This window comes from Hemicordylus capensis, chromosome 4 (assembly GCF_027244095.1).
Source record: "Hemicordylus capensis ecotype Gifberg chromosome 4, rHemCap1.1.pri, whole genome shotgun sequence".
Classification (NCBI taxonomy): Eukaryota; Metazoa; Chordata; class Lepidosauria; order Squamata; family Cordylidae; genus Hemicordylus; species Hemicordylus capensis.
The window spans coordinates 23,010,892-23,035,656 of NC_069660.1; the positions used below are offsets into that span (position 1 = coordinate 23,010,892).

At 40.5% G+C, this 24,765-nt stretch overlaps 2 protein-coding genes across 5 annotated transcripts in view; one reads left to right on the forward strand and one right to left on the reverse strand.

Moving 5' to 3' along the window:
- Positions 1–24,765, reverse strand: part of RTF2 (replication termination factor 2) — a 90,848-nt gene that overhangs the window by 26,934 nt on the left and 39,149 nt on the right. The window lies entirely within an intron of this gene.
- On the forward strand, positions 4,118–23,310 carry LOC128323041 (beta-1,3-galactosyl-O-glycosyl-glycoprotein beta-1,6-N-acetylglucosaminyltransferase 7-like). Of its 4 annotated transcripts, XM_053245551.1 has the most exons (6): positions 4,125–4,429; positions 6,673–8,164; positions 8,716–8,879; positions 11,968–13,057; positions 17,628–17,723; positions 19,851–23,310. In XM_053245551.1, exons 4-6 carry the CDS (start codon positions 12,079–12,081, stop codon positions 20,075–20,077), a joined length of 1,302 nt encoding a protein of 433 aa, XP_053101526.1. In that variant the 5' UTR covers positions 4,125–4,429; positions 6,673–8,164; positions 8,716–8,879; positions 11,968–12,078; the 3' UTR covers positions 20,078–23,310. The 4 variants fall into 4 exon arrangements, with proteins under 4 accessions (XP_053101528.1, XP_053101529.1, XP_053101526.1 ...); XM_053245553.1 differs by lacking the exon at positions 19,851–23,310 and adding an exon at positions 19,575–19,811 and having other exon boundaries at positions 4,118–4,429; positions 6,673–8,879; XM_053245554.1 differs by lacking the exon at positions 19,851–23,310 and adding an exon at positions 18,153–18,344 and having other exon boundaries at positions 4,119–4,429; positions 6,673–8,879.

Genomic DNA, 24,765 nt, shown 5'->3' on the forward strand with positions numbered 1-24,765 from the left:
TTGTGTGAGGACAAGGTTTCGGAACAGGAAAGGTCCTTGAAAAAACAGCAGTTGCTCTTCAAGAAAACCAAACAACAATGTGAGGCTACTGATAAAGCAAACTACATGATAGCCCATGAACTTGTATCAAAGCCATTTTCAGATGGGGAGATGGTTAAGAGATGCCTGCTTATGAGTGCAGACTTGCTGTGTCTGGAGAAGCAGCAGGCTTTTGCAAACATAAGCCTGTCAAGAAAGAGGCTGTTGCTGAGAGGGTTGTTGAATGATCGGGGAATCTGAATAGCCAATTCACTGATAAGGTAAAGTTGTCTGATATATTTTCAATTGCGGTTGATGAGAGCACAGATGCTACTGATGTGGCACAGCTTGCTATTTTCATTCAGTGTTGATAGAAAGATGCCTATAACAGAGGAGTTTGTGGAGGCTGTCCCTATGAAAGACACAACGACAAAGCTGAGGATATTTTCAACTGTTTGGTACTACCAAATTGGTAGGCACTCTGGACAAATGGGGCATAGACTAGACAAAAGCTGTTAGTGTAGTGACAGATGGAGCTCCACAAATTGTCAGTATAAAAACTGGAGTAGCTTCAAAGTTGAAGGCAAAAATACTTGCAGCATGCACTGCATTCTGCATCAGGAAGTTCTGTGCAGTAAAACACTACAGATGGGCAATGTATTGAATGTTATGCCTTATACAGGGCATGCAGAAACCAGGGCTGCCATATCACACTGATAATTGGTGTGATAATGCTCTGAAGAGGAAACTTTCCAGTAATGATGTTGGAGCATTTTATCAATACATAGGACCAAATGACCCCAGGCTGCGATCTCTAGCTGCCAGCATTTTGTCCATGTTTGGGACAACGTATGTTTGTGAGCAGCTGTTTTCTGTTATCAACATCAACAAGTCAAAATTATGCCCTCAACTTGCAGACACACACCTCAATGCAGTATTGAAGGTTGCCACAGCCCAGTCACTTCCTCCAGACTTTGACACAGTGGTCCAAGTAAAGAGGTGCCAGGCATCAGGAGGCAGTAGCAACAGTTATGTGGTTTTACTGAAATTATTAAAGTTGATTTGTTTTAATCTCTGTTTTATCCACAGGAAATTACTTTTGTATTAGTATTTTATTATTAACTTTTATAGTTAACTATGTGGTATTACTAAAATTTTTGAAGATATTTTGTTTTAATTTCTGTCGTTGTGATATTTTATTTGACAATTTTATTACTATTATATTATTAACATAATTTAATAAATGTGCATATATTTGAAATTGTTGTAATGTTTTAACCTTTTTCTTTGTTGTTTTTGTTGTAAACCATCCATAGATTTGTGTTTTGGGCAGTATACAAACAGGTTAATGAAATAAATAAAGTTAGTAAGTATTGTTGTGGTTGTTAGTAAGTGGTTGTTTTTGGTCAGTTCTCTATGTGAGGCTCCCCAAAGGTGTGTTGGAATCAAATCTGGCTCCCTACCCAATTGAGTTGGATACCCTTGCTTTAAATGGTGCAGGAGCAACAGGAAAGGGGCTTTTGTACAAAGGGAGTGACAAAATTGCTATTGCAGATTTGGAGGATGCAAATCTGCCCCTTTGTGAGGTTCATAGAGCAAGCCTCATTACTCCTCTTTGCTAGAAGCTATGGCAAGGGGATTTCACCTTAAAAAAAAAAAAAAGAGGAAAAGTGATCAGATATCCAGTTCTACCTTGCAGAGGATGGTGTAGTAGCTGCTGTGGCATATATCTCTGATTGGGCTGCCCTAAAGGCATTAATATCCTGTACAGCAGGACATTTACATTTTATATCCCGCTCTTCCTCCTAGGAGCCCAGAGCGGTGTACTACATACTTGAGTTTCTCCTCACAACAACCCTGTGAAGTAAGTTAGGCTGAGAGAGAAGTGACTGGCCCAGAGTCACCCAACAAAAGTCTCATGGATGAATGGGGATTTGGACTCGGGTCTCCCCAATCCTAGTCCAGCACTCTAACCACTACATTCACACTGGCCAGCCACTCTCCAAATAGAGGATGAATTCAGAACTGTCCAGTGACTTCCAGCTGAAATAAATAACTTAGAAATCTTGCAAGGAAAACGTGAATAATACCTGTAAGCAATGTTATCTCAAGGCTCAGTTTTTCTCCCCGTTGACAACTACAGGTAACATTTAAAAAAGGACTTAGTTAGGTGGAATGTTTGGCAAAGTGATAAAAAATTGATGTTGGATATGAATAAGCCAACACATTAAAATAAACTGTTTTTGTTATTGTACTTATTTAGTTGCTAAAGCTTCCACGCCAAAAATAACCCCAACAACTATACTGCAGATTTCTGTCTCTTCTAAGTCTCATAACATCTGTCATTTCCACTTGGGCAAAAACCACAATAGAAAATATATGGAGTTTGTGCACTTCCGTGTGGGAAATTCCCAACCAGGTGCTAACCTGGAAGGGAAGGGCTCCATCCTGTCAGTTCATGCCACAGGCTACTGTACTGATCCTTTACTCACAGGAATGATACTTCCATAGACATTAGCATAGTTAATTACCAAGAACAACGGGTAGAAAGTCAACCTGGCTTGTTCAGACAGCTTTAAGACCAAGTTCATACAAGAAGATTTATCATTTTTTAATTGGCTTATCAAATGAACCAGTTACCACTAATTTACCAGAAGCAGAACTTTCATATTGCCCAATCCTAAATCAAACACAAGAGAACCATTCATACAGTGATGAGACATCATGTGTCGAAAGGTAGATGTATGTCTTAAGTGTGTAGCAACAGAAAGACAAAAGGAACTACCTGGTTTATTGCGACAGGAACTTCTGCAAGGAACAAATATTGTAATCCAATACAATAACTTTTGAATACATGGCATTAGTAATGAGAATAAAGGTAAAGGTGTGCCATCGAGTCAGTGTTGACTCCTGGCAACCAGAGAGCCATGATGTGGTTGTCTTTGGTAGAATACAGGAGGGGTTTACTACTGCCTCCTTCCGTGCAGTGTGAGATGATGTCTTTCAGCATTAGTCCTTTAAAAATCAACGAAAATGTCAAGAGACAGTTCTTTAAATAATTTTTCAGGAACAGTCAAGTCCCAACTCAGCTGCATTCATGAAGCCCTCTTCAAAGAGAAGTAATTATACTGGTTTACATACCGGGTAGTGCCCCGTCGATGGAAGAGCAGGGTATGTGTGCTGGCTTCGTGTGATTCCAAACCACATCCTTGCTGCTACCATGCTCACAGAGCCTTCTTGGCTCCTACGAATTGTGTCACTGCCGTAGCGATGCTGCTCCTGTTGGTAGCAGGATCGGTACAGCAGTGGCACAATTCTTAGGACTGTGGACATTCCGCAAGCTCTGCAGCAGTGAGGATGTGGTTGGAATCACATGAAGCCAGCACATGCACCCTGTTTTATCACTGGCGGGGTACTGCATTGTATGTAAGGCAAGTCAATGATCAAATGGTTGGTGGGGAGGAAGAAGTGGGAGCTGGGACTATGGGAAATGCAGGCCCTGCACCCTTTAAGACAGCTGATAAATGCAATTAGTGAGTTTTGAAGAGGGGTCTGTACACAGATACATTGGGAAGTGGGTTCTACATACAGCAACTGTATGAGGGTGCAGTTTCACATCCTAATAGGAGTATCCAGATGGAAACCCATTTACAGAAGTATCTAGCCTTGGGCCACCTCCATTTATTATCTTGGGTCATTACTTTAGTTAAAAGGCAACAAAATGCAGCCGCAGAATTAGACATACCTTCCCACCACCACCACAGGCATACTTCTACTCCCAAGGCTGCTCAATTCATTATGCAAACCTCCAAGCCAACTATTTAAATTAAAAACTGTAAAAACCTTCAGACGAAGAGAAACTATTTGTCTCACTCATGATTTTTTCACATTTCTCTGGTAATTCTAAAGAAATCCTGACACTGCTCTAACTTGCCAGGCATATGGAAAGTTTCAGTAACCGGAGAGTTAAAGAAAAGGCAGCAGAGGAGTCATTCACATTGTTCACTGTGCTCTGCTAGCAGCCTAGAGGTTAAAGCTATACCAAGACTATTTATAATCAACAGCAATGCAGTATCTACAGATCTCATTTACAAAGGCTGGCTTCACTACCTTAAAAGGCTGTCAGAACGATTGGGGAGGAAAAAAGTCCAGAAAAACGCGAGCTATTTTTAATTAGGTTATTTGCTATTGCAGCTGATTCTCAAAACAAGGGACTTAATTGGTTAAGGAAAACCTCGACTAATCCTAAAACAAAAACATTTCATGTTAAATATTAACTCACTTCATGTGACGGAAGGTCTTGGCATATGAAGAACTTAAGTCTGAACTAGCCTGAAGGGCAAAGAATCATAAGAATTCTCTTCTCCATTTCTTAAATTTGGCTCCAAACATCTGCCTCTGCCAGTACTGGGTAAGTTTATTAATTCTGTACTTTAACTAAATTTACTTAAAAGCTATAGCTGCTCTAGAATTACTTGTAACGTAACAACAAATGGATTATGTCGATCTGATACTTCCCACATTTTTAGAATGTTTATTCAATAATGAAGAACATTTTCTGATTCTAGAAGAAAATGACTTTTACTGGTATCTTTCTTTTAAAATTTTTGTAAGGGAGAAGGGTTTTGGTTCATTAAAAAAAAAAATCTTGTAATTCTCTCTCACTCGCTCAAATTGCCCATGTCCGTAACTCCTCTAACTCAGCAGCTCAGAGCTTACAATCTTTTACTCCTGTATATGATTAAACATGTTGGGCAGAACCCAGAAAAGCAGCTAAAATTTAACCTCCCTAGAGCTGATGATTTACAGTGGGCAAATTTTTTTCACTTCAGCTCTAAATACACACATACACACTCTAATTGAAGTAGAAAAATATGTGACACAGGTGGTTTGTTTCTGTCCTCTTTAGTGCATTCTTATGGTCGAGCTCACTCGCTATTTAGGTTCTTTAATATCCTTTAAGAATTTACTCACTGAAGGAGGCTTCTTCCATACTGAACATGGCTTTATAGGAAATTCATACACTCTTAGTTAAGAGGGGTCCTAGAGGAATCTGTCCCAGAGATAGTTAATTCAGCCCACTGCATCTTCAGTTTCTGGGAGAGATGGCAAATAACCTTCTTCCATTCCAGTCTAAGTTTGACATCAAGCCTTCTCTTGTGATATTTGGGTTGGTTCACTTGGTTCAGAACTGTGAGCATCTTTTTCATTCTGCCTCCACTCTACTGCCTGAATCATGTGGATTCATTTGTGGAGTGAGCTAGTTTGTAGAAGATCTTGCCTTACAACAGGCAGCTAGACAGTGTCCTCCTAATCTTTCCTAGTTCTATGATTCACTGAATTGTGGCCAGACTACTTTGAACTCATTCATGAGGCTATGGATTGTTTTTCCACATTCTCCTGACACATGCAAAGCCAGAGAAGTTGAACCCTGGCATTAAGAGATTTTGAGCTAAATTATCCTATGTGGCAAACATGAAGCCTCAGATAGATGGCTACCTCATGGAATCTCTGTGTGTCCTGGAAACCGATGGGCCATCTTTCCCAATGCACACAACACTGGATCAATTTACCAAACCACGAAGAAAACCTACAGGCTCGCATGGTCCTTTGTCGCTTCTTGCACAGATTTCCTCCTCCACTGCCTAGTTTTTGCTAACCATAAATTGCCATGGCATCCAAAGTGGCAAACTATACTTATCCCCTTGCCTTCAGACTACTATTGTGAACCCCCCTTCAAACTAGGGGTGTTCATAGAACCGGGTGGGGGTGGTTTGAAGGCAGAGGGGATGTATCTTTAAGGGCGGGGGAGGGTGCACTTACCCCTCCCTCTGTTTCCCCCCTGCTGGCACTCCGGTTTTTAAAAAAGTCCATCGGGCAACAGCGTACCTCCCTGGTGCCCCATTGCCCCCTTTACTGGAAGTATCAGAAGCACCTGCATGCACTGGGCATGGGGCCATGCACGTTGTGGGTTGGCGTGCACATGGCTGACGGGCGCAGACAGGCGCATTGAATACTTCCAGTAAAGGGAGCAACGGGGTGGAAGGGAGGTATGCTGCCACCCCGATGGACTTAAAAAAACCAGAGCGCTGGCAGCGGAAAAGCAGAGGGAGGTGTAAATGCACCCCCCCTCCACCTTCAAACCGGCAGAACCACCTGCCGTTCAAAATGTGGATATGGTGAAACATTTCTGTTAGCATATGTGGACATATACAGCTGCATTTTGTGTTAAAACCACTGTTTATCAAGCCTAGTTCTGGCAGCTTTGATTGGCAGCACTCCAAGGTATCTGGGCTTATCTATTTATTACATTTATATACTGCCTTCTGTCTGAAGACGCCAAGGCCCCTTATAGGTATCAAAAAAAAATCACACAAATATAAAACAATAGTTCCAGTTTGAAAAGCTGCAGCAGCAGGTGGAGATGCACATTATTGTTTGCCTTCTTGTTTCCTCCACCTCCTCCTCACAGGCAGTTGGCAGTTCTATGGCTTCAGTGAGGAGGAAGGGCTAATTTCATTGTGAAAAGCAGCAACAGGTAGATGTGGTAATGTCGACTCTTTGCCTTGCTGTCTGTTCTGTATCCTCCAGACATCCATTTCTGCAGTGGTGCTCACACAGGGAATCTTTCTTGCCCCTTTCTCTCAACTACAGCCTCCTGAGTGCCTCAACAAGCTGCCACTGTGAGTCGGGGAACCCTCAGAAATTGCACGGGAGGCTACACTGTGACACACTACATATCCCTCAGGATTTGCTTTTCAAGGTGCTGTAGTGGGGAAGAAGGGAGGGGAAGATCTCTTGCACAAGTACCACAAGCATAAATTTGGATATAACCCTCTGGCAGAGGTCTTTCCCAGCTCCGTTATCCGAGGCATAATAGATATTAAGACAAATATCTACTATTAATAGATATTAAGACAAATATCTACTATTATAGTAGATTGTCTTATGATCTCTATTTATTAGGGATACCCCCCCCTCCAGATCTTAATAACTATCCCTGGGGAATCACTGCTCTTATTTTGCCTTTGGCTGGGGATGCTAAACGATGCCTCTCTTACTAATGATATTAAACCACCCTGAGCCATTTTTGGAAGGGTGGTATATAAATCAATCGATCAATCAATCAATCAAATAAATAAACAGTAATGTGCACTGCTAGAGTTAGATGTCTTCAGGTTCAACCCCAACCCCTGCATTTCAAGAGGTTAACTACCCACTTGGATATATCTTGTTTCTAGTGTGCCTGCAATCAAACCCATGCACATGAACACTAAGACATGGTATAGTTAGCAGCTTGTTATTTCAGTCACTTGGCTCATTCCAACATAACATTTTATAGAACAGCTTTGCTTTTCTAGTATCTTTAACCAAAAGAATTCCCTCTTTGCTTACAAATCAATGCAGGGCAGTCTAATGTAAATCACATTAATAAAGAGTTCAGCAGGTGGAGAAGAGCCTTTGGCAATCTGCTTTAGTGCAGCGGCTCATGCAACGATCCTTGCTCTGATAACAGAGCTATTAAAAGTACAAATATGTACACAAAAAAGTACACAAGCAAGTCCTTATTTCCACCTGTGAAGTGCTGGAGGGGATGCAGTAAGACAGAGCTGTACAACTGTGGCCCTCCTGCAGATGTTGGATTACAACATCCATCATGCCTGACTACTGGCCATTGTGACTAGAGGTGATGGGAGCTGCAGTCCAAAAACAACTGCAACCCTGTAATAAAATTCCCTAGTGGCACTTCACAGGTGGGACTTGCTGCCCAAAGCGGCCAAGGCTGCATCCTGACTCCAGCCATGGTTTGACCTTGGATGTATTGATTTCTGACTCTTGTCATAAGCCCTCCTATTTGTTCCTGCCTGAGTGACAGCTGCTGCTTATGCTGGCTCAAGGGAGGAGTAATAGCAAAACTAGATACGGTAATGCATTGTTTGTCTAACATCTATCGCTGCAGAGTCATTCATACTTTTGCTGCACAGAATTCTTGAGCTGGGACATGAAAGGCTCAGAACGGCAGACCTAAAGCAGGACTGGCTAGAAATGCAAGTGTCTTCGGTCACGTATTGTGTACATGCCTTCGTAGCAAGGGGAGTCTTCAGAATACAAACTATTCTCCGGTTATGCTTCCACACACAAATAGGTGTTTAAAAATCTTTCTTGAACTGCAGGGTTTGCTGCCTCTCCATGCATGACTCCTATGCTTCCCCATGACAGTGTTGAACAACCCCCATTGGCAGGTCTGCTTAACATGGTTGTTCCCTTTTTAACTACTCACTCCTCTTAACACAGCACTTTTGCTTCTGTGACAGAGCCTGTGCTACCTTACTGTAAGCAACTCCCAATTCCCACCCTCTATGTCTCACTCCCATCACAGGGTACATCATGTCCATTATACTAATCTATTCTTGGCTATTTGTCACTTGGCAGCAGGCTCCAGTCTCAGAGTGAGCATGTTTCTTTTTTGCACAGAAACCTTGCGTCTGCTTTTGAAAGACTTCCTCCCTCTCCTCCCCTCCCACATCATACAAATACTGATGTAGGTTGAAAATTTACAGACTCAGTAGACGCTTGGGGCTCATATTAAAGAAGATGCTTGCTTCCTTGTGTATGTTTACACAGTAAGCCTATCCCTTATGAGCCTCTAGGCAAACACTATTCTATTGGGATTGGTTTTCCTGATGTTTTTCTTAGGCCTGTATAGCAGCCTTGTGGAAGGATGAATAGTGCAACTAAGGCAGAGATAAGACTAAGCAGCAAAATGGATGCATCTTCCATCTAGCACTGCAGAAAAAGGATTCCAACACAATTAAGTGGGGAGAAGGACCGTCTTCCAACTGGAAGCCTAGGACATGCCAGTAAGGACAATGAGATGTATTCTTTATCATATGGAACATTCTAAATATGCATTTCTCTTTTGCGTGTGTGTGTGTGTGTCTGTCTGTCTGTCTGTCTGTCTGCCTGCCTGCCTGCTCAAGCTTTCCTTTGAAAGCCTGAAATCAGAATTAGGTTGCAGTTTGAAAGAAACAGATTTAAATTAAACATAGATCTTGATGATACAAAAAGAAAAACCTATGGAAAACATTACAAACAGATACAGATTTTGCTCTGCCAGCATTCATAAGATATCAATGAGAAATCCAGTCATCATAGAAGCTGTAAAAACGGCAACCCTATGACATTTTTTATTTAACATATTTGTATTATTGAAGCTAATAGGCAGGTAAAATCAGTACTGGTTAACTGTCTGTTAGGGGCTGCAAAGCATTTCTACAGACTGTTCCTTCAGCCAGATTTCTTTTCTAGTGTCGCATATATCTGGCATCTAAGAGTTCAAGGATGAAGAGTTTGCTTCTGAACTCTTAGAGAGCATAATGCGGCACTGAAAGGCTTAGGATGTTTCAGCAAAACCGAGTTTATGTAAGAACATGCTCAGAAAGGTAAAAATGTGCAACTGTAAACATTTTGCTAACACCGGATTGGAAACAAATTGAAATAGTACTACAAGGCACTGCAGTGTTGCGATAGCTAGAATTTTCTATTAACAGGACAGATTTGAAATGTGACAAGCTACACTCATTTTCACTTCATGCTTAGATTCAAAGGCATGCCCTTGGTGCTAATTAAGTAAATATAATTAACAGGCAAAAAATAAGAGAGCGGCTGGATTTGATTTTCAGTGCATTAGCAATACAAACTGTAGTCTTTTCTGTTACAAAAAGTCACAATAGTGATACTGTATCACCTACCCTGTTGGACAGATTTTTCTCTAACTACGACATGCAACATGTCAAGAACCAAATATATGATACATACATAAAACAATTACACCAGGATTCAAAGAACTGTACAGTTCGTTCTACATAACTAACAGGGCAGTACATTTAATAATAATAATAATAATAATAATAATAATAATAATAAATAATAAAAATAAATATTATGGGACTTCTGAAAAAATATTATGGGACTTCCGACTACAAACAGACAAACATCTGCTACACAAAATACACCAGATATCACTGTAGTCGAGAAGAAAGAAAAACAAGTCAAAATAGTCGACATAGCAATACCAGGGGATAGCAGAATAGAAGAAAAAGAAATAGAAAAAATCACCAAATACAAAGATCTACAAATTGAAATTGAAAGGCTGTGGCAGAAAAAGACCAAAATAATCCCAGTGGTCATTGGCGCCCTGGGTGCAGTTCCAAAAGACCTTGAAAAGCACCTCAACACCATAGGGGCCACAGAAATCACCATCAGCCAATTACAAAAAGCAGCTTTACTGGGAACAGCCTATATTCTGCGACAATATCTATAACCATTGACAATAAAATTCTGGCATCCCAGGTCCTTGGGAAGGACTCGATGTCTGGATAAAACAAACCAGTCAATAACACCTGTCTGACTGTGTAAACAAGAAATAATAATAATAATTCGATTTCTATACCGCCCTTCCAAAAATGGCTCAGGGCGGTTTACAAAGAGAAATAACAAATAAGATGGCTCCCTGTCCCCAAAGGGCTCACATTCTAAAAAGAAACATAAGACACACACCAGCAACAATCACTGGAAGTACTGTGCTGGGAGTGGATAGGGCCAGTTACTCTCCCCCTGCTAAATAAAGAGAATCACCACGGTAAAAGGTGCCTCTTTGCCCAGTTTGCATCCTTCAAGCAAAGAAACATAAGAAGCTGCCATATACTGAGTCAGACCACTGGTCCATCTAGTTCAGTATTGTCTACACAGACTAGAGGCTTCTCCAAGGTTGCAGGCAGGAGTCTCTCTCAGCCCTATCTTGGAGATGCCAGGGAGGGAACATGGAACCTTCTGCTCTTCCCAGAGCAGCTCCATCCCCTGAGGGGAATATCTTACAGTGCTCACATGTAGTTTCCCATTCAAACACAACCATGGTGGACCCTGCTCAGCTAAAGGGACAAGTCATGCTTGCTACCACAAGACCAGCTCTCCTCCTTATTGAATGCATTGTTGAAGCAGAAACAGCTGCTGTGTCTGTATCTTTCCCCCATCCCACAATTCCAATACTGCATGGCAAACTTGCCTTTAGGGCTGGAATCACAGGTTGAGGGGAAAATAAGGTATTGGGGAGGGTTCTATACTCCTCTCCCACAAATGAATTTGTTAAAGACCTATCCCCTTGCCTTATATGTGAATATGATTTACCCCTTATGGAAAAAAAGAGGCTTCCATTTCAGTTGAGAACAACAATAGCAAGCCCATAGATCAGTAAACACAGTATAATTCGTAATGCACCATTAAGCATGTCTTTTGGAACATCTTTGATCATAATTAAAGCTGTACTATACACTCAGTGCTAAAAGATATAAGGTTGTTGGTTTCTCTCTCTCTTTTTGCTTCATTAAGGAAGGCATTTATGTTTTCAAACCATGACTTCCGCATATCTTGAGGGCCGATTCTACAAAGTCCCTGGGGAGCACCACCTCTGCCCCTGCGGTCAGGGGCAAGTGGAGGACAAGAAATACTATGTCCTACACAGCCTCTTTCATGAAGTAAAAAGAGGGGAAATGTTGGGCCAGCTTATTGATAAATTCACGGAATTCTAGAGCAGAATGTGTTACTGAATGTGTGTTTCCTTATGCTAGTTATCAAATGGTCATTTTTACTTTGTTGTCTTTTAAAATTAGAAAAAGAATTGTATCTACTAAGCCTTCTAGAAACCTGACTAAATTGTAGTTTTAGGATTAGCCCTAGTATTTGCACTGTATCTATTACATTTGTAACGACAGTTAAGCATTCAAGATTGTCATATTTTTTTTTTGCATTTTATTAATCAGCTGTGATTTTTTAATGTATGGTCTTTATGCCTATGTTATGATATGATGTGTTATAACCGCAGATTGCCAAAATTACTCAGTCAATCTCTCTCTCTCTCCCTCTCTGCACTTGCTGGATGAATACTGAAAGCATCTACAGAATGAATCAGCTCAAATGCTAGTTCCTCCTTCCCTCTTCTCCGGTAGAATGGATGACATTTGACTGAACTATGGTCAGCAGAAAACACTTGGAGCCCAAAAGATGAACCAACTTGAGGCAGCAAAATCTGGGTTTTTAGTATGCGTCGTGGGTTGCATTTTCATTTTTGCTTTTGTTTACATTCGGAATACAATTCCCAAGGAAGATGAGGAGCAAAAACTCCTCCCGGAATTAGCAGAGTGTGGCTTTTATCCTGATGAGCTTTGCTCAGCTCTATTTGAAGGCAAAAGTGCTGCTCCTCAAATTGGCCATTTCTGCCAGCAGAGACTTCATGGACAAGAAATGTCTGCCTGCATATGGACTCCCTGCAACTGCTCAATGGTCCAGAAGACACTCCATTTCATTACAAGTCCACTGTCAGAAGAAGAAGGGAACTTCTCCTTGGCATACATCATCACTGTTCACAAGGAGCTGGACATGTTTATAAAGTTACTCAGAGCCATTTATGCACCTCAGAATGTTTATTGCATACACATTGATGAAAAGTCATCAAAGGATTACAAGGTGGCTGTGCAAACCCTAGTTAACTGCTTTGAAAACATATTTATCACTTCAAAGAGAGAGAATGTTGTCTATGGGGGATTTTCCAGGTTACAAGCAGATATCAACTGTATGAAAGACTTGATTCATTCAAAAAATCAATGGAATTATGTTATTAACCTTTGTGGCCAGGATTATCCTATCAAAACTAACAAGGAACTTATACAGTATATAAAAAGCAAATGGAATGGTAAAAATATGACTCCGGGAATCATTCAACCACCTCATATGAAATACCGAACACATGTGAGCTACAAAGAATATGTGCATTCAGGAAAATCATACGTGTATCCAACTAAGAATGTAAAAAGTGCACCACCACATAATTTGACTATATATTTTGGGGGTGCTTATTATGTACTCACGAGAAAATTTGTAGAGTTTACACTGACAGATGAACGTGCAAAAGATTTGCTTGAATGGTCAAAGGACACCTATAGTCCAGATGAGCACTACTGGGTCACCCTCAACCGGTTAGCAGGTAAGCAGATATAATACAAATTATTCCCAGAAATTGAACATTCATGGTCAAATTGAATTTACTGGTTTCCACTGAATTTATTTGCCAAAGTTATGTTCTCTCTCACTCATTTTGGCCCTTCAGTGTTCAGCAAAAACAGAATCTACAATATTCAACACCAGCATATTAGCACAATCAGGTATTACGGAAAGTTCCAGACTTTTTAGCACTTTTCCTAATTCTACACAACTTGTTGATTTTGTAAGATACAGAATCTGAAAGCATTGATTTTAATGCTCATGAAATTTAGAAAATTCCAGCATCTGTTCTAACCATACCACTGATTTTTTAAAACTCATTAAGAATTTTTAAATTCTTAAAACTCCCATTCTTAATATATTGGCTACCTATTTAATAAAACATTATACTATTTTATATTCCAAACATAAATGTTGTATGTACATATGTCTCCCACCCCATGTCTCTAGTTAGAACAGAAAGTGCAAATTTGGTGGTTTCAGTTTATTCTTATCTACAGCACTGTTGATCCTTCTGAACAAATTTATTGATACCCCACTTTTTAGCCAAGATTGGCTTCCAAAGCAGCTTACAATTAAAGTTACAGGGTAAGATTGGGAATGGGTGGGTGCTGCACTGTTTTCCTTTGAAGTATATGACACCCAGGCAGGCCAGACAATCCCTTTCCAGCAGGTAGGGACTATCCCAGATGAAGGTCTTCATTCCTAAGCTTAGAAGTTCCAGCATCAGGTTGGAGAACAGAATTAAAAGTTTCCCCTGTCCTCATGGCCTTTGTGGCTGAAGATGATGGGAGTTGTAGTCCAACAATATCTGGGGGCCAAGGTTAAGAAACTGTGCCTTGAGGCAGTTTTCACAGGTCAAGCATGACAACATCTTACTGGACTGGGCAGCTCTCCTACAGAAGCATTTGCATCCACACCCATGTTTTAAAAAGGGCAAGCACATACTTGGCAGAACTGACATATCCTTCTTAATGGCAGAATTTGCACCACCTCTTTTCTAGCAGAACTCCTAAATCTTCCCAAGAGGGAATAGCACGAAGCCATCACAGACAGTCTTTATTTGCTTCATAGAGTCAAAGGGCCAAACTAGATTTGATGGGACAAGCCTGGGCTGCACAACTTTGGTCCTACAGCTGATAGTGAACCACAATTCCCATTATCCACAGCCACAGTGGCAGTCAGGGATGAGTTATAATCCAACAAGAAAGGTCAAAGTTGTGCAGCCCTACAGCACACCAAGTATATTTTATCCACACGCATGCCTGGTTAACAAATGAAGCAGGGTGGGAGGGCTACTCTTTACACGCATTGAGAACACAGGGAAGGGAGCAAAACCTGCCCTGCTCTCAAGAGTATAAGACCATGCTTGCTGGATCAGATCAAAGGCTTATCTAGTTGAATATCTTGTTTCTTGCAGTGACCAACAAGATGCTTCTGTTAAGTCCATAAGCAGGAGCCAAAGGCATGCCTCTCTTGCACGTAGCATATAGCTGTCACGATTAGCAGCCACTGATAGACTTGTCCTCTGACTAATCCAGTTTTAAAGCAATCTAAGATAGTGGCCATCACCACATCCTGTGGTAGTAAGGAAAGTGCCCCAGTCCCCTGACAATATCCTTTTTGATATGTGATGACCAGAACTGTACACTGAGCTTACCTCACTGTTCTCTATTGCATAGTTCTCTCCATCCCAATTCACTTCTGGTCTACAAACTAGGCTGGGTTTTAATCCCCTCCCCATAAGAACATAAGAAGAGCCCTGCTGGATCAGGCCCAAGGCCTATCTAGTCCAGCATCATGTTTCCCACAGTGGCCCACTAGATGCCTCTGGGGAACCCACAGGCAAGAGGTGAGGCCATGTCCTCCAGGCTTGGACTGGCCCACCGGGACACAGGGAATACTCCCAGTGCACCTGCCCCCCACCACACTTGGCAGCAGTGAGCAGTCCCAACTCCCACCTGAGCACCTCCCTCCACACTGAGTGTGTGCATGTGTGAGAGAATGCCTTCTTGAGAGGAAATTAGCACAAAAGTATTAAAACCTTATAAAGGATAAGAGGGAATTAAAAATGCTCTGGCAAAATGGATCTGTTTTTGTTTTTGTTCCTGCTTTTTGTTTCTGAAGATACTAAACTACAGAGCTTATAGCTCTAATTTGGTCTGTATGTGTGGATTTTTTTCCTTCCCCCGCCCTTATTTAAAATATTTATATGCTGCTTTTTAGCAACAAAGTTCTCAAAATGGCTTAAATAGCAAAATATGAGAAAATGGTTCTTTCTCAAGATGATTCCCCAACTAATCATTACTGTTTTATTTTGCTTTGTGCTTGTAACAGTAGCTCATATATAAATAACTTACATATTGTCTTCTGATGGACTAAAATACCACAACTTCGTGAAAACAGCTTCACAAATGGCTAAAATGAACATTAAGCATTTCCCCTCTCCCACCAAAAGTATGTTTTTATACACTTGCTTCAAAATACGACTTTGCAAATCAGATCACAAGAAACTCATTTTTAAACCTTCTTTGCCAATGAAATGCTTGGTTGTCTTTAAATCCTAAGAAATTAGGGTAACTTCTGCTGTCCTATAAGAGATCAAACAGGGCTGCTTGCTGCTGTGCTAGGTGTAAAAAAAAACCTTATTTGAATTTGCTTCTGAGTTTACATGCTTAGGATTGGAGTGCATGTGGCTAAAAGTCCACATATACATATATTTTGTTATGATACACATTCTGTTCTTCCTCCAAAGAGTTCAGGGTAGTGTACATGTTATCTGTATGGGAGGGAGTGAGTGAGTAAAGAGAGAGAGAGACTGGTCTTCTAACTGGTTTGGAATGATCTGCCAGTGAAGTGGTTGACCAATCCTCCAGAAGAACTAGGAGTTTCCTTTTCCCCCTCTCCATCCCTTCTCAGATTGTTTGGTAGAATGTGGGGTTTTGTGGGGTGGACGGGTGAGTTCCTGGTGATTTGTTTTCTGCTGAAAAGGGATTTTAAGACAATTTTTCAATGTTGTGTTTTGTGCATAAGTTCATTTAAAAAGCAAACTTTGGTATAAGCCCTTCAAATCCACAGTACAAACAGGCATGGAGATGTACTGTCATGTGTTGAACATTATGTGTGAATAATTACAGATCTGTATATGTGCACAGTGATTGTACATGTGTTGAACATAACTGGTTGAATAGGACTTGTTAGGTATATTTGTCCACTTGCATGCAAGTAGACAAATTGTGAATAGTTCCTTACTAATTTGTCTTGTGATATCAATTTTATCACTCAGAATCTTATATACTTCTGTCCTTATATACTTTCTGTTTTCCTTACTAATTTCTGTCTTGTGTTCTAGGGGTGTTTTGTTATAATGTAACTTATAGTGCAAAAATGCATGTTAAGATGCTACTCAATTTAGTTGTGTTTGCATAGTGATAGCAAGTAGGTCCCTATTTTCAGCAGTAAAATGTGGGAGGCTATGGAACATGTCATCCTGTGTATTGGTGATTCCTATGTATTGCAGGATTAACCCATTTTATGGAAATAAAAATACACAGAGTTCTGTCATCCTTTGTACCCAATTTCAGAACTCTAAGCCCAGCCATTCTTGAAATGCAAAAGGGGGAACACATTGTACTTTTTATCAAGGCAATTGGCTGATTCCTTCACACTGAGGTCGAATGATGGTCCAAGGGAGGTGGGGCTTCAATTCCAGAAGTTTTTGTAATTTTCTGCCATGAAACAAGCCACTTTTTTGGAAGTTTTTTTTAAATTCAAAAAATCATTAAAAATCAATAAATAGACCAATCCACTTCAAAATAAATACACAGTCCTGATAACCTGTCATACATCTGAGCCCAATTTCAGAATTCTAAGCCAAGCCATTCTGGAACTATAAAATGGGTGTGTGTGTGTGTGTGTGTGTGATGTTTACTCTTTTTTATGAAAGTGGTGGGGTGCGTGTGTGTGGAATGATGGTCAAGGGGGGTTGCTTCAGTTCCAGAAGTTTTTGTATTTTTCTGCCATGAAACAAGTCACTTTTTTGAAGTTTTTTTTTAAATTAAAAAAAAAATCAATGAAACAGAAAAATATTCCCACCCATTCTGCTCAAAACCCGGCACCCTCCCCACATACATTCCACCACCCTCTCAGTGCCCCCAGTCCATCCCCTGATCGCCCTCTCTCCTGCTGTTGCTCCCCTGCACCTTAAACTTAGAGGCATCTTGCCTCAGAGGCTGGAGATGGCCCATTGCCATGCACTCCTTTACATGTAAAGAGTAGCCCCACTCTGCTTGTGTGAATAAGAGAGACATGTGTATTGAATTGAACTAAGTTGTATGTCTTCTGTTGTGTGTCTTCTCAGTACATACAACTCACAAGTAAATAATCAGAACGAGAAGCAATACTTTTTGCAAGAGCACTAAGAGTGCTGCACAACTAGCTCATCTTATGAGGCAATCTGAAATTTGCAAAAACAATGGGAAATCCCCATACAGCAAACATTGCTATTTTAAATATAAAGTTATGGGTAATACAATTTTTGATCTGTCCATTAGATGCTCCGGGTGCTACACCAGATGCACAGTGGGAAGGAAATATACGTGCTATCAAGTGGAAAGATCAAGAAGGACAAGCCCACAACGGCTGCAAAGGTAACACACTGCCTAAACATAGCGTTGTGAACTGCCCAAATAATCACCATTAAAGGGTGGTATGTAAGTCAATAAAAGTAAAATAAGCCCAGTTAAAGTTGCACATAACTCCATCTGCAAAACATGGATGATGTACAACCTCCAGACATTTTGATGGCACAGGAAGCTCACGATCTGACCCCAAAACAGACAGACAGACAGACAGACAGACACAGACACACGTAAACAGACTACACAGAACCCGAGTTGCAAAAAATTGCACTAGTTGCTGCTGTTGGATAATCCCAGTGTCAGTTTCTTCCCAATGACATATTTAACCACAATATGCATCCATCCATAAACCATTTCAAAATAAGCATGCATGTATACATACAACCTTAGTTGCTTGCATTTCTTCTGGCAACTAAAATAGTCTGTTTATTTGCATAGGTATATCAGAGGGAAATGGGCTTCCTTTCTTCCTATGAAGATTTCTATTAATTCTGAAACTGACCTGGATACATTTATGAAGAAGGATATTGACTGGTAAATTTTAATAGGATGAGTTAGGGTCAGAAAAGTCCCCCCGCCTTCCCCGAGATGTCATTTTCCTTTTAATGAGGCTTCAGAGAATGCCAGATTGAAGGCAGCTGGAGTAATACTAAAGAGCAAAGGAACTCTTCTCCTAGGGAGGCTTGGTGGATTATGCTCATGAACTCAAGGTGCAGGTTCCCATTGACATAATATGGTTTTTGCCCCCATTATGCAAATCTGTTGCAAAAATAGCTATGAAAGGGGCTTTCACACTAATGAAATTTTCTGGAAGCATCAATAGCAAAACTGAACATTAGCCTGAACCTTCACAAAATATAAGCCACAATGGTCAACCATTTTGAGTGCATCAGGCTGAGGTCCATTTGTAAAGGCTGTATGAGAAATCTGTACTGTTATCAAATCAGAGAACACTCCTTCATTAGTGAAGTTACAGGGGCAAATGATAAGAGGCCACCCAACAGCATGACCATCTTTGCTCCCCCACTGCCACTACAGATACTTTTAAAAACAGCTTTGGCATGCCAGGCAGAACTTACTGCTTCAGGATCTAGCTTGCCATTTCCTGCTCCTCAGGTATATACAAGTAGAAGCTACCATGCAGATTATTCTTCTAGGGCATATAAGTTATATAGAACAAGGTATGCAGAGGGGTAAGTGGAAGAGGGAGCCTAAACCTAGTGGTTTAAGACCATCCAGTGAGTTTGTGGCTGAGCCAAGACCCGAACCCAAGGACTCCCACTACACTATGCTATGAATTCCCTCAATCACTACACTACACAAGCATGACCAACTGTTTCACTCATATGCATCAACACTTTTAATTGCTGGTTTTTCAAATTTTAAGATACAATTCATACCAGTGTTCTTCACTGTAAGGCCCAGGGGCCAGTGGCATCCCCCATAAAACCCTAAGTTCCACTCTCTGACTGATTATTTATTGGGCCTACTCCGTGAAGCTTCAGCCAAAGCTGAATACTCTCTTGAATACTGTTCCCCTGGCACCATGTTGCCCTTCCCAGCACTTTCCCCCAGATAATTCTTAGGAAAGGGTTCCAACTCTCTTAAAGGCCCCCACCTCAACACTGAGAAGAGCACAGTACTGTGCAGAGGTCTGAAGGACTATCACAGAGAAGGCAGCTTCCTATGTTCCTATGAGAGGACTTGTTCACTGTTGCTCCTGAGGGCAGGACTAGACCCAATGGGGTGAAACTACAAGGAAGCAGATTTAAGCTAGACATTAGGAAGAACTTCCTAACTGTAAGAGCTGTTTGACAATGGAACAGTCTGCCCCATTCAGTGATGGGCTCTCTTTCACAGGCTTTCCAACAGAGACTGGACAGGCATCTATCAGGGATGCTGCAGCGTTTCCTGCACTGAGCATGGGGTTGGAATTCTAGAAGATATCCAAGGTCCCTTCCTACTCTAAAATTCAATGAGAATTACAAGGGACTGAATGGAGAGTTCTAAGGAGCCTGCTTAAGCCACTGAACTGTTTTTCTCCATTGCTAAATGACAATGCCCATTGTACAATTCATTTTCAGGATGGTATCCAGTCTGGGATTGTCAAAACTGTATGCAATTTCTCTTTTGCAGGTCATTATGTCAGAGACATTTGTGTGTTTGGACTTGGGGACTTAAAGTGGATCATTGAATCTCCTCATTTGTTTGCCAACAAATTTGAGCCATCAACCTACCCACTTGTTATGGACTGCCTAGAAAGGCATTATAGGCTTAAAGTACTCCAGCAGGCTGAAATACCACTGGAAGCACACTGGCATTTGCAAGAACACACTTATTTTAATATGAAGCCAAACATCTGAATCAGCTGTGGCCAACATTAGGAGGGCAAAATCAGAACAAAATTGGGATGTGAAAGGATTCTTCTTCTTTTAAAATCACATTTCAAGTGCATTTTACAGTTTTGGGGACCGTATTGCACAAATTCCACATTCTATTGACAGTATGAAAGGAAAAGCAAAATATCAGCAGAATGCAGAGCCAAGGTATACTAAACCCAATGGGCAACATTCAGGCAAGTTAGTCATGACTAAGTTCAATTTGTTTTAAAATTGTTTTAACTTTTTGATTGTTGCTTCAATCTTTTTGTTTGTTGTAAACTGCCCAGAGACATGAGTTTGGAGAGGTATGCAAATATACTAAATAAATGCATTTAAATCAATGGGATTTAAGTTAGTCATGACTAACCTGTCTCACTGATTAAATCAGATTAAGCTATCTAGAAGATGCTCAGCATCATTATCAATATGGAGTTCTCCAAACAAAACAAAACAAAAAATCAGAGCGGCAACATTTAATTAATCAGTAAATAAATTAAGAAAACTTTTTCTTAATATAAAAGATTAACTGAGCAGCAGATTTTAAAGATGCTAAATAGTATTTTTTAAAACAAAAACAAAAAAAGGCAGTAGACAACAACTTAGAAAAGGCACTTATTTCTCTTTCATATCGATATGAATGTTGCTTCTAAGATGACACTGGCCGCAATATACATGCATCTTCTAAAAAGAAAGTTTCTTTCCACCTCAGAACTGCATTATCTATATCCAAACATATGTAGATTTGATTATTCAACTAAAACGCGGTCAATCAACAAGTTTTATTTATTTTGGAATGACAGAAATCCTAAGAAAGAGGATTCAAGTAATCTAAGTTATATGTGAAAAACACACAAGCAACACAGTATAAACACATTCCCAAATGGACATGTCACTGAATGAAGAAAGTATGGAAAAGACTCAAGCTGAAATTTGGTGTTCCATGGATTCATATGGAAGAAAAAAAATTGCAACTTACTGAAAGGAAAGCAACAGTAAAGGACTGGATGGGACTGAACAAAGATATTGTAACAGTATAGTAATACTTTAGTTTTCAGATGAATTTTTAAAATGATCCATTTTTTGTACTGAATGTTTACAAGAAGGATTACAGGGAGAACACAATCTTAAAACAAAGATGTTTTATATTTATAAAATACTATATACATTGTCACCTAAGAAGTTTCTGGAATGAAAGCTTGAAGATACAGTCACAAAGACTACAGATTTCCTCTAATCACTTAAAATGGCAAGATCCACACTGAGCACATGGACCTTTTTGTTTCTCTAGGTGAATAGGGAAAATATTGTGTGTTTATGGTTTTCAAGACCGTGACCAATGTGTCTTTTCCCCCCTCTTCAATTTTTACTTGAGAATTTTAGAACAAGGATGGCCAACTGGAGGTACATGAAATAAATCTGGCCTATAAATCATTATGTTTTACTGCTAATGTACATAAAATTTAGCCCACAGTTTCACTTGTGAAGGTAAGGATGATGATGTGCAATACGTTTCTGGGAAGTGCATGAGGTCCATGATTTAATGCCAGATGATCTATTTTGAGTTTTACACAATGCCACAATCATGCCTGAGCACGTGTTTTATTTCTTGTGCAATTATGATGCTAGCTAGCAGCTGGCCAGCTAGGAAGCGGTTGAATTTAGTTATTTATTTAAAATATTTCTACACCGCCCAAAACCTGCGTCTCTGGGCGGTTTACAATTAAAAATAGTGTATAGTGTATACACTATAGTGAATAGTGTAGCAAAATGCACTTCTAGGCTACAGGTATCTGCAGAACAGAGCCCACCCCCACAATACTGAAGTAGGCCATCATTGTTTTCAAATACTTTTTGTAGTCTCAATCACTGGTTTTATGACGTTTGGTTTTATGAAGCCATGCAGTAGTCAAAGGCTGGATCTATTCATGCAGCAAATTTCAATGGTATAGTGCATTGCATCATTTCAGACTGCAGGTGCTGGGTAGGCATGTGCATGAACCGAGGTTTGTATACTCATCTGAATGCAGACCAGTTCCATGACCATGCAGACCAGTTCCTCATACAGGAATGCAGACCAGTTCCTCATACAGGAGGCCAGAGGTGTGCCGGCGCCCTGCCATGGCAGCACATGGGCTGCTGGTGAGAGCACTGCGGCAGCAGGAAGCTGCCTGGAGGGGTGGTCCCACAGGCAAGGACCTGCTTTTGGTTGGTTGGTTGTGCCATCAGGTCAGTGTAGAGTCCTACCAATCACAGAGCCATGTGGTTGCCTTCTCCCGTGCAGTATAAGATGATGACTTTCAGCACCTTCCTATATCGCTGCTGTATAGGAGTTTCCCATATTCTGGGAAACACACCAGCAGGGATTCGAACCAACAGCCTCCTGTCTCTAGGCAGGTTGCTTCCCCGCTGCTTACTTACTTTTAAAGGTGCCGCATGCCACCCCCCACAATCCACCGAACCAATTCGTGGTTGGGTTGACCTGGTATGAACCGGTTTACAAAACCACAAACCAGTCTGCATTTGGACCAGTGTTCATGCACATGCCTTTGCTGGGTTCAGTTCTTCAACATTCGTTATATAAAAGTCATCCTGCAGTTAGAAAACTAGTACATACAACTGAAATACTTTATTCCAGCCTTTTTCACTCTATGCTGTTTTTCTACTTACATGATAAACAAAAATATACATGAGGGACCATCCAAGAACCATTACCATCTCCAGCTGCAATCACAAGAGATGCAAATCCATTCTACCACATTCATATTTTGCCATCTTGTACCACTGAATGTGTAGATCCAGCCTTAACATTCATCAGCTAGACTGAGGTGCATGCTTCCAAACAGAAGATAGAGTGCACCTTGTCACAAGGCTGAAGGAGACAGGCTAGTACCCAGAACGGGGATCAAAACTATCTTCCCACTCCCTCCTTGTCACTGCAGCCTTCAGTAGTTAGAAAAGCCATTCCTGAGGGTTGAGGGGCCTGCACCAAAAAACATGAGATCAGGCTTCAGGTGCTGGAGAGGAGGGATTTCAATGAAAATAGGTGCAGGCAGGAAAGAGCTTTGTGCAGACGGAGTGATAGTCTAGATGCCAGCCACATGCTTTAACAGAGTAGGTTCAGCTAAATAAAAACCATGTGACCATTTTTACTCTACGACTGTTATAACTGCCTAACAACAATGCGGTGAATGTGAAATAAACCATCATAGACCTGCTTTTGCTGACAGAATCTTCATTTTACATGTGAATCAACTCATATCAAGTGATGTTTTCTTCCACTGACAACGATCTCCTCACACATCTTGGCCCCATTCCAACTCAGTAACTGAAATAGGCAAATTATATTCCAGTTATACAAAGTTGGGTGTTTTATATGCAAAACCGGAAGTTTCTGCCTGCAATCTAGTGCAGTTATACACACTGAAGTCCTTCTATAGATTTACACACAGTTTTCATATGGTAAGGTAAATACTGGCATCACATCCACCTGAACCCTGAACCTATGGGATTTACAACACAATAGCAAATACCTGTAATAGAGGCAGCTCAGAGAAAACTGATAAAAGCTGAGCTGCAAACTAAAGTGCCTTTTTTCTGGACAGGATAATGAACAAGACCAGGAATCTGTATGCAACAGGGCAAACAGTTCATTTCCCAATAATGCTGCATATAATTAATGCAGTAATGAAAACCAGACAGGAGTAAGTACAGAAAAGCGTATTGCCTTCAGCCTTGGAACAGGAAACGTCTCTAGAAAATCAAATTAAACATCCCTAATAAGAAAATAAAATTAAAATTAAAACATGCTCATCCCAGCAACATAAATCACCAGTGTTGCTTTGTTTGGGGATAGAGAAGTAGTTGGAACTGCACTGCTAGTCCTATATTGCAACTAAGTCTATTGTTCTCTAAGAATTATAAAAACGAACAGGCCCCAATTCTGACTCATTCTCATCCAGTGACAGCAACATGTCAAATTCCCCTCTCCCCTTGACACCAAGATCCTAGAAACCATTTCTTTCTAGGATTTCAATAGTCTATATAGAGAGAGTGTAACACATTACACTCACAATGGAGACCAGAGTCAATGGGCAAGTCCAGCTCTTTTTCACTGCAATACATATCTTAATACTTTAATAGGCAAGCAAATTTTAAAGAGAAAGTTTTTCTGGCAGGAAGTTGTGAGGTAGAAAACTACCTGTTCTGAGTGCTCCTTTGAACAATGTGTGTCAACTTGGAGACAGAAATCAAGAACTTCTATTATAGGAAATTCTTCGATATATGCTATAATATGTTAGTTTGCATGTTGACTGTGTCTCTTTCCTATCAAACACAAGAGAACGTAATAATTATTAATGACTTCCTCTCTGTACCCAGTAGCTATTGTCCAGTTGTCTATATTACCATCGACTGATGGGGTTATGCTGAATCTATTCTACTGAAATGAAGCCTTTCACCATAGTGCTTAATGCCCTGATCTGTGGCTTAATGAAAAGGCCATCAGAACAAGTCACTAAACATTTCTCCCCATCTATGAGAAATCTCCTTGACACCAAAGTTTATTTTAAACAACCTCTGAACTCAGCATCTGTTTACTTGGAAAACTAACCGCTGCACTTATTTCTCTCAAGTAAAAAGAGAGAAAGAGTTTAAAAGTATCAGAATACATG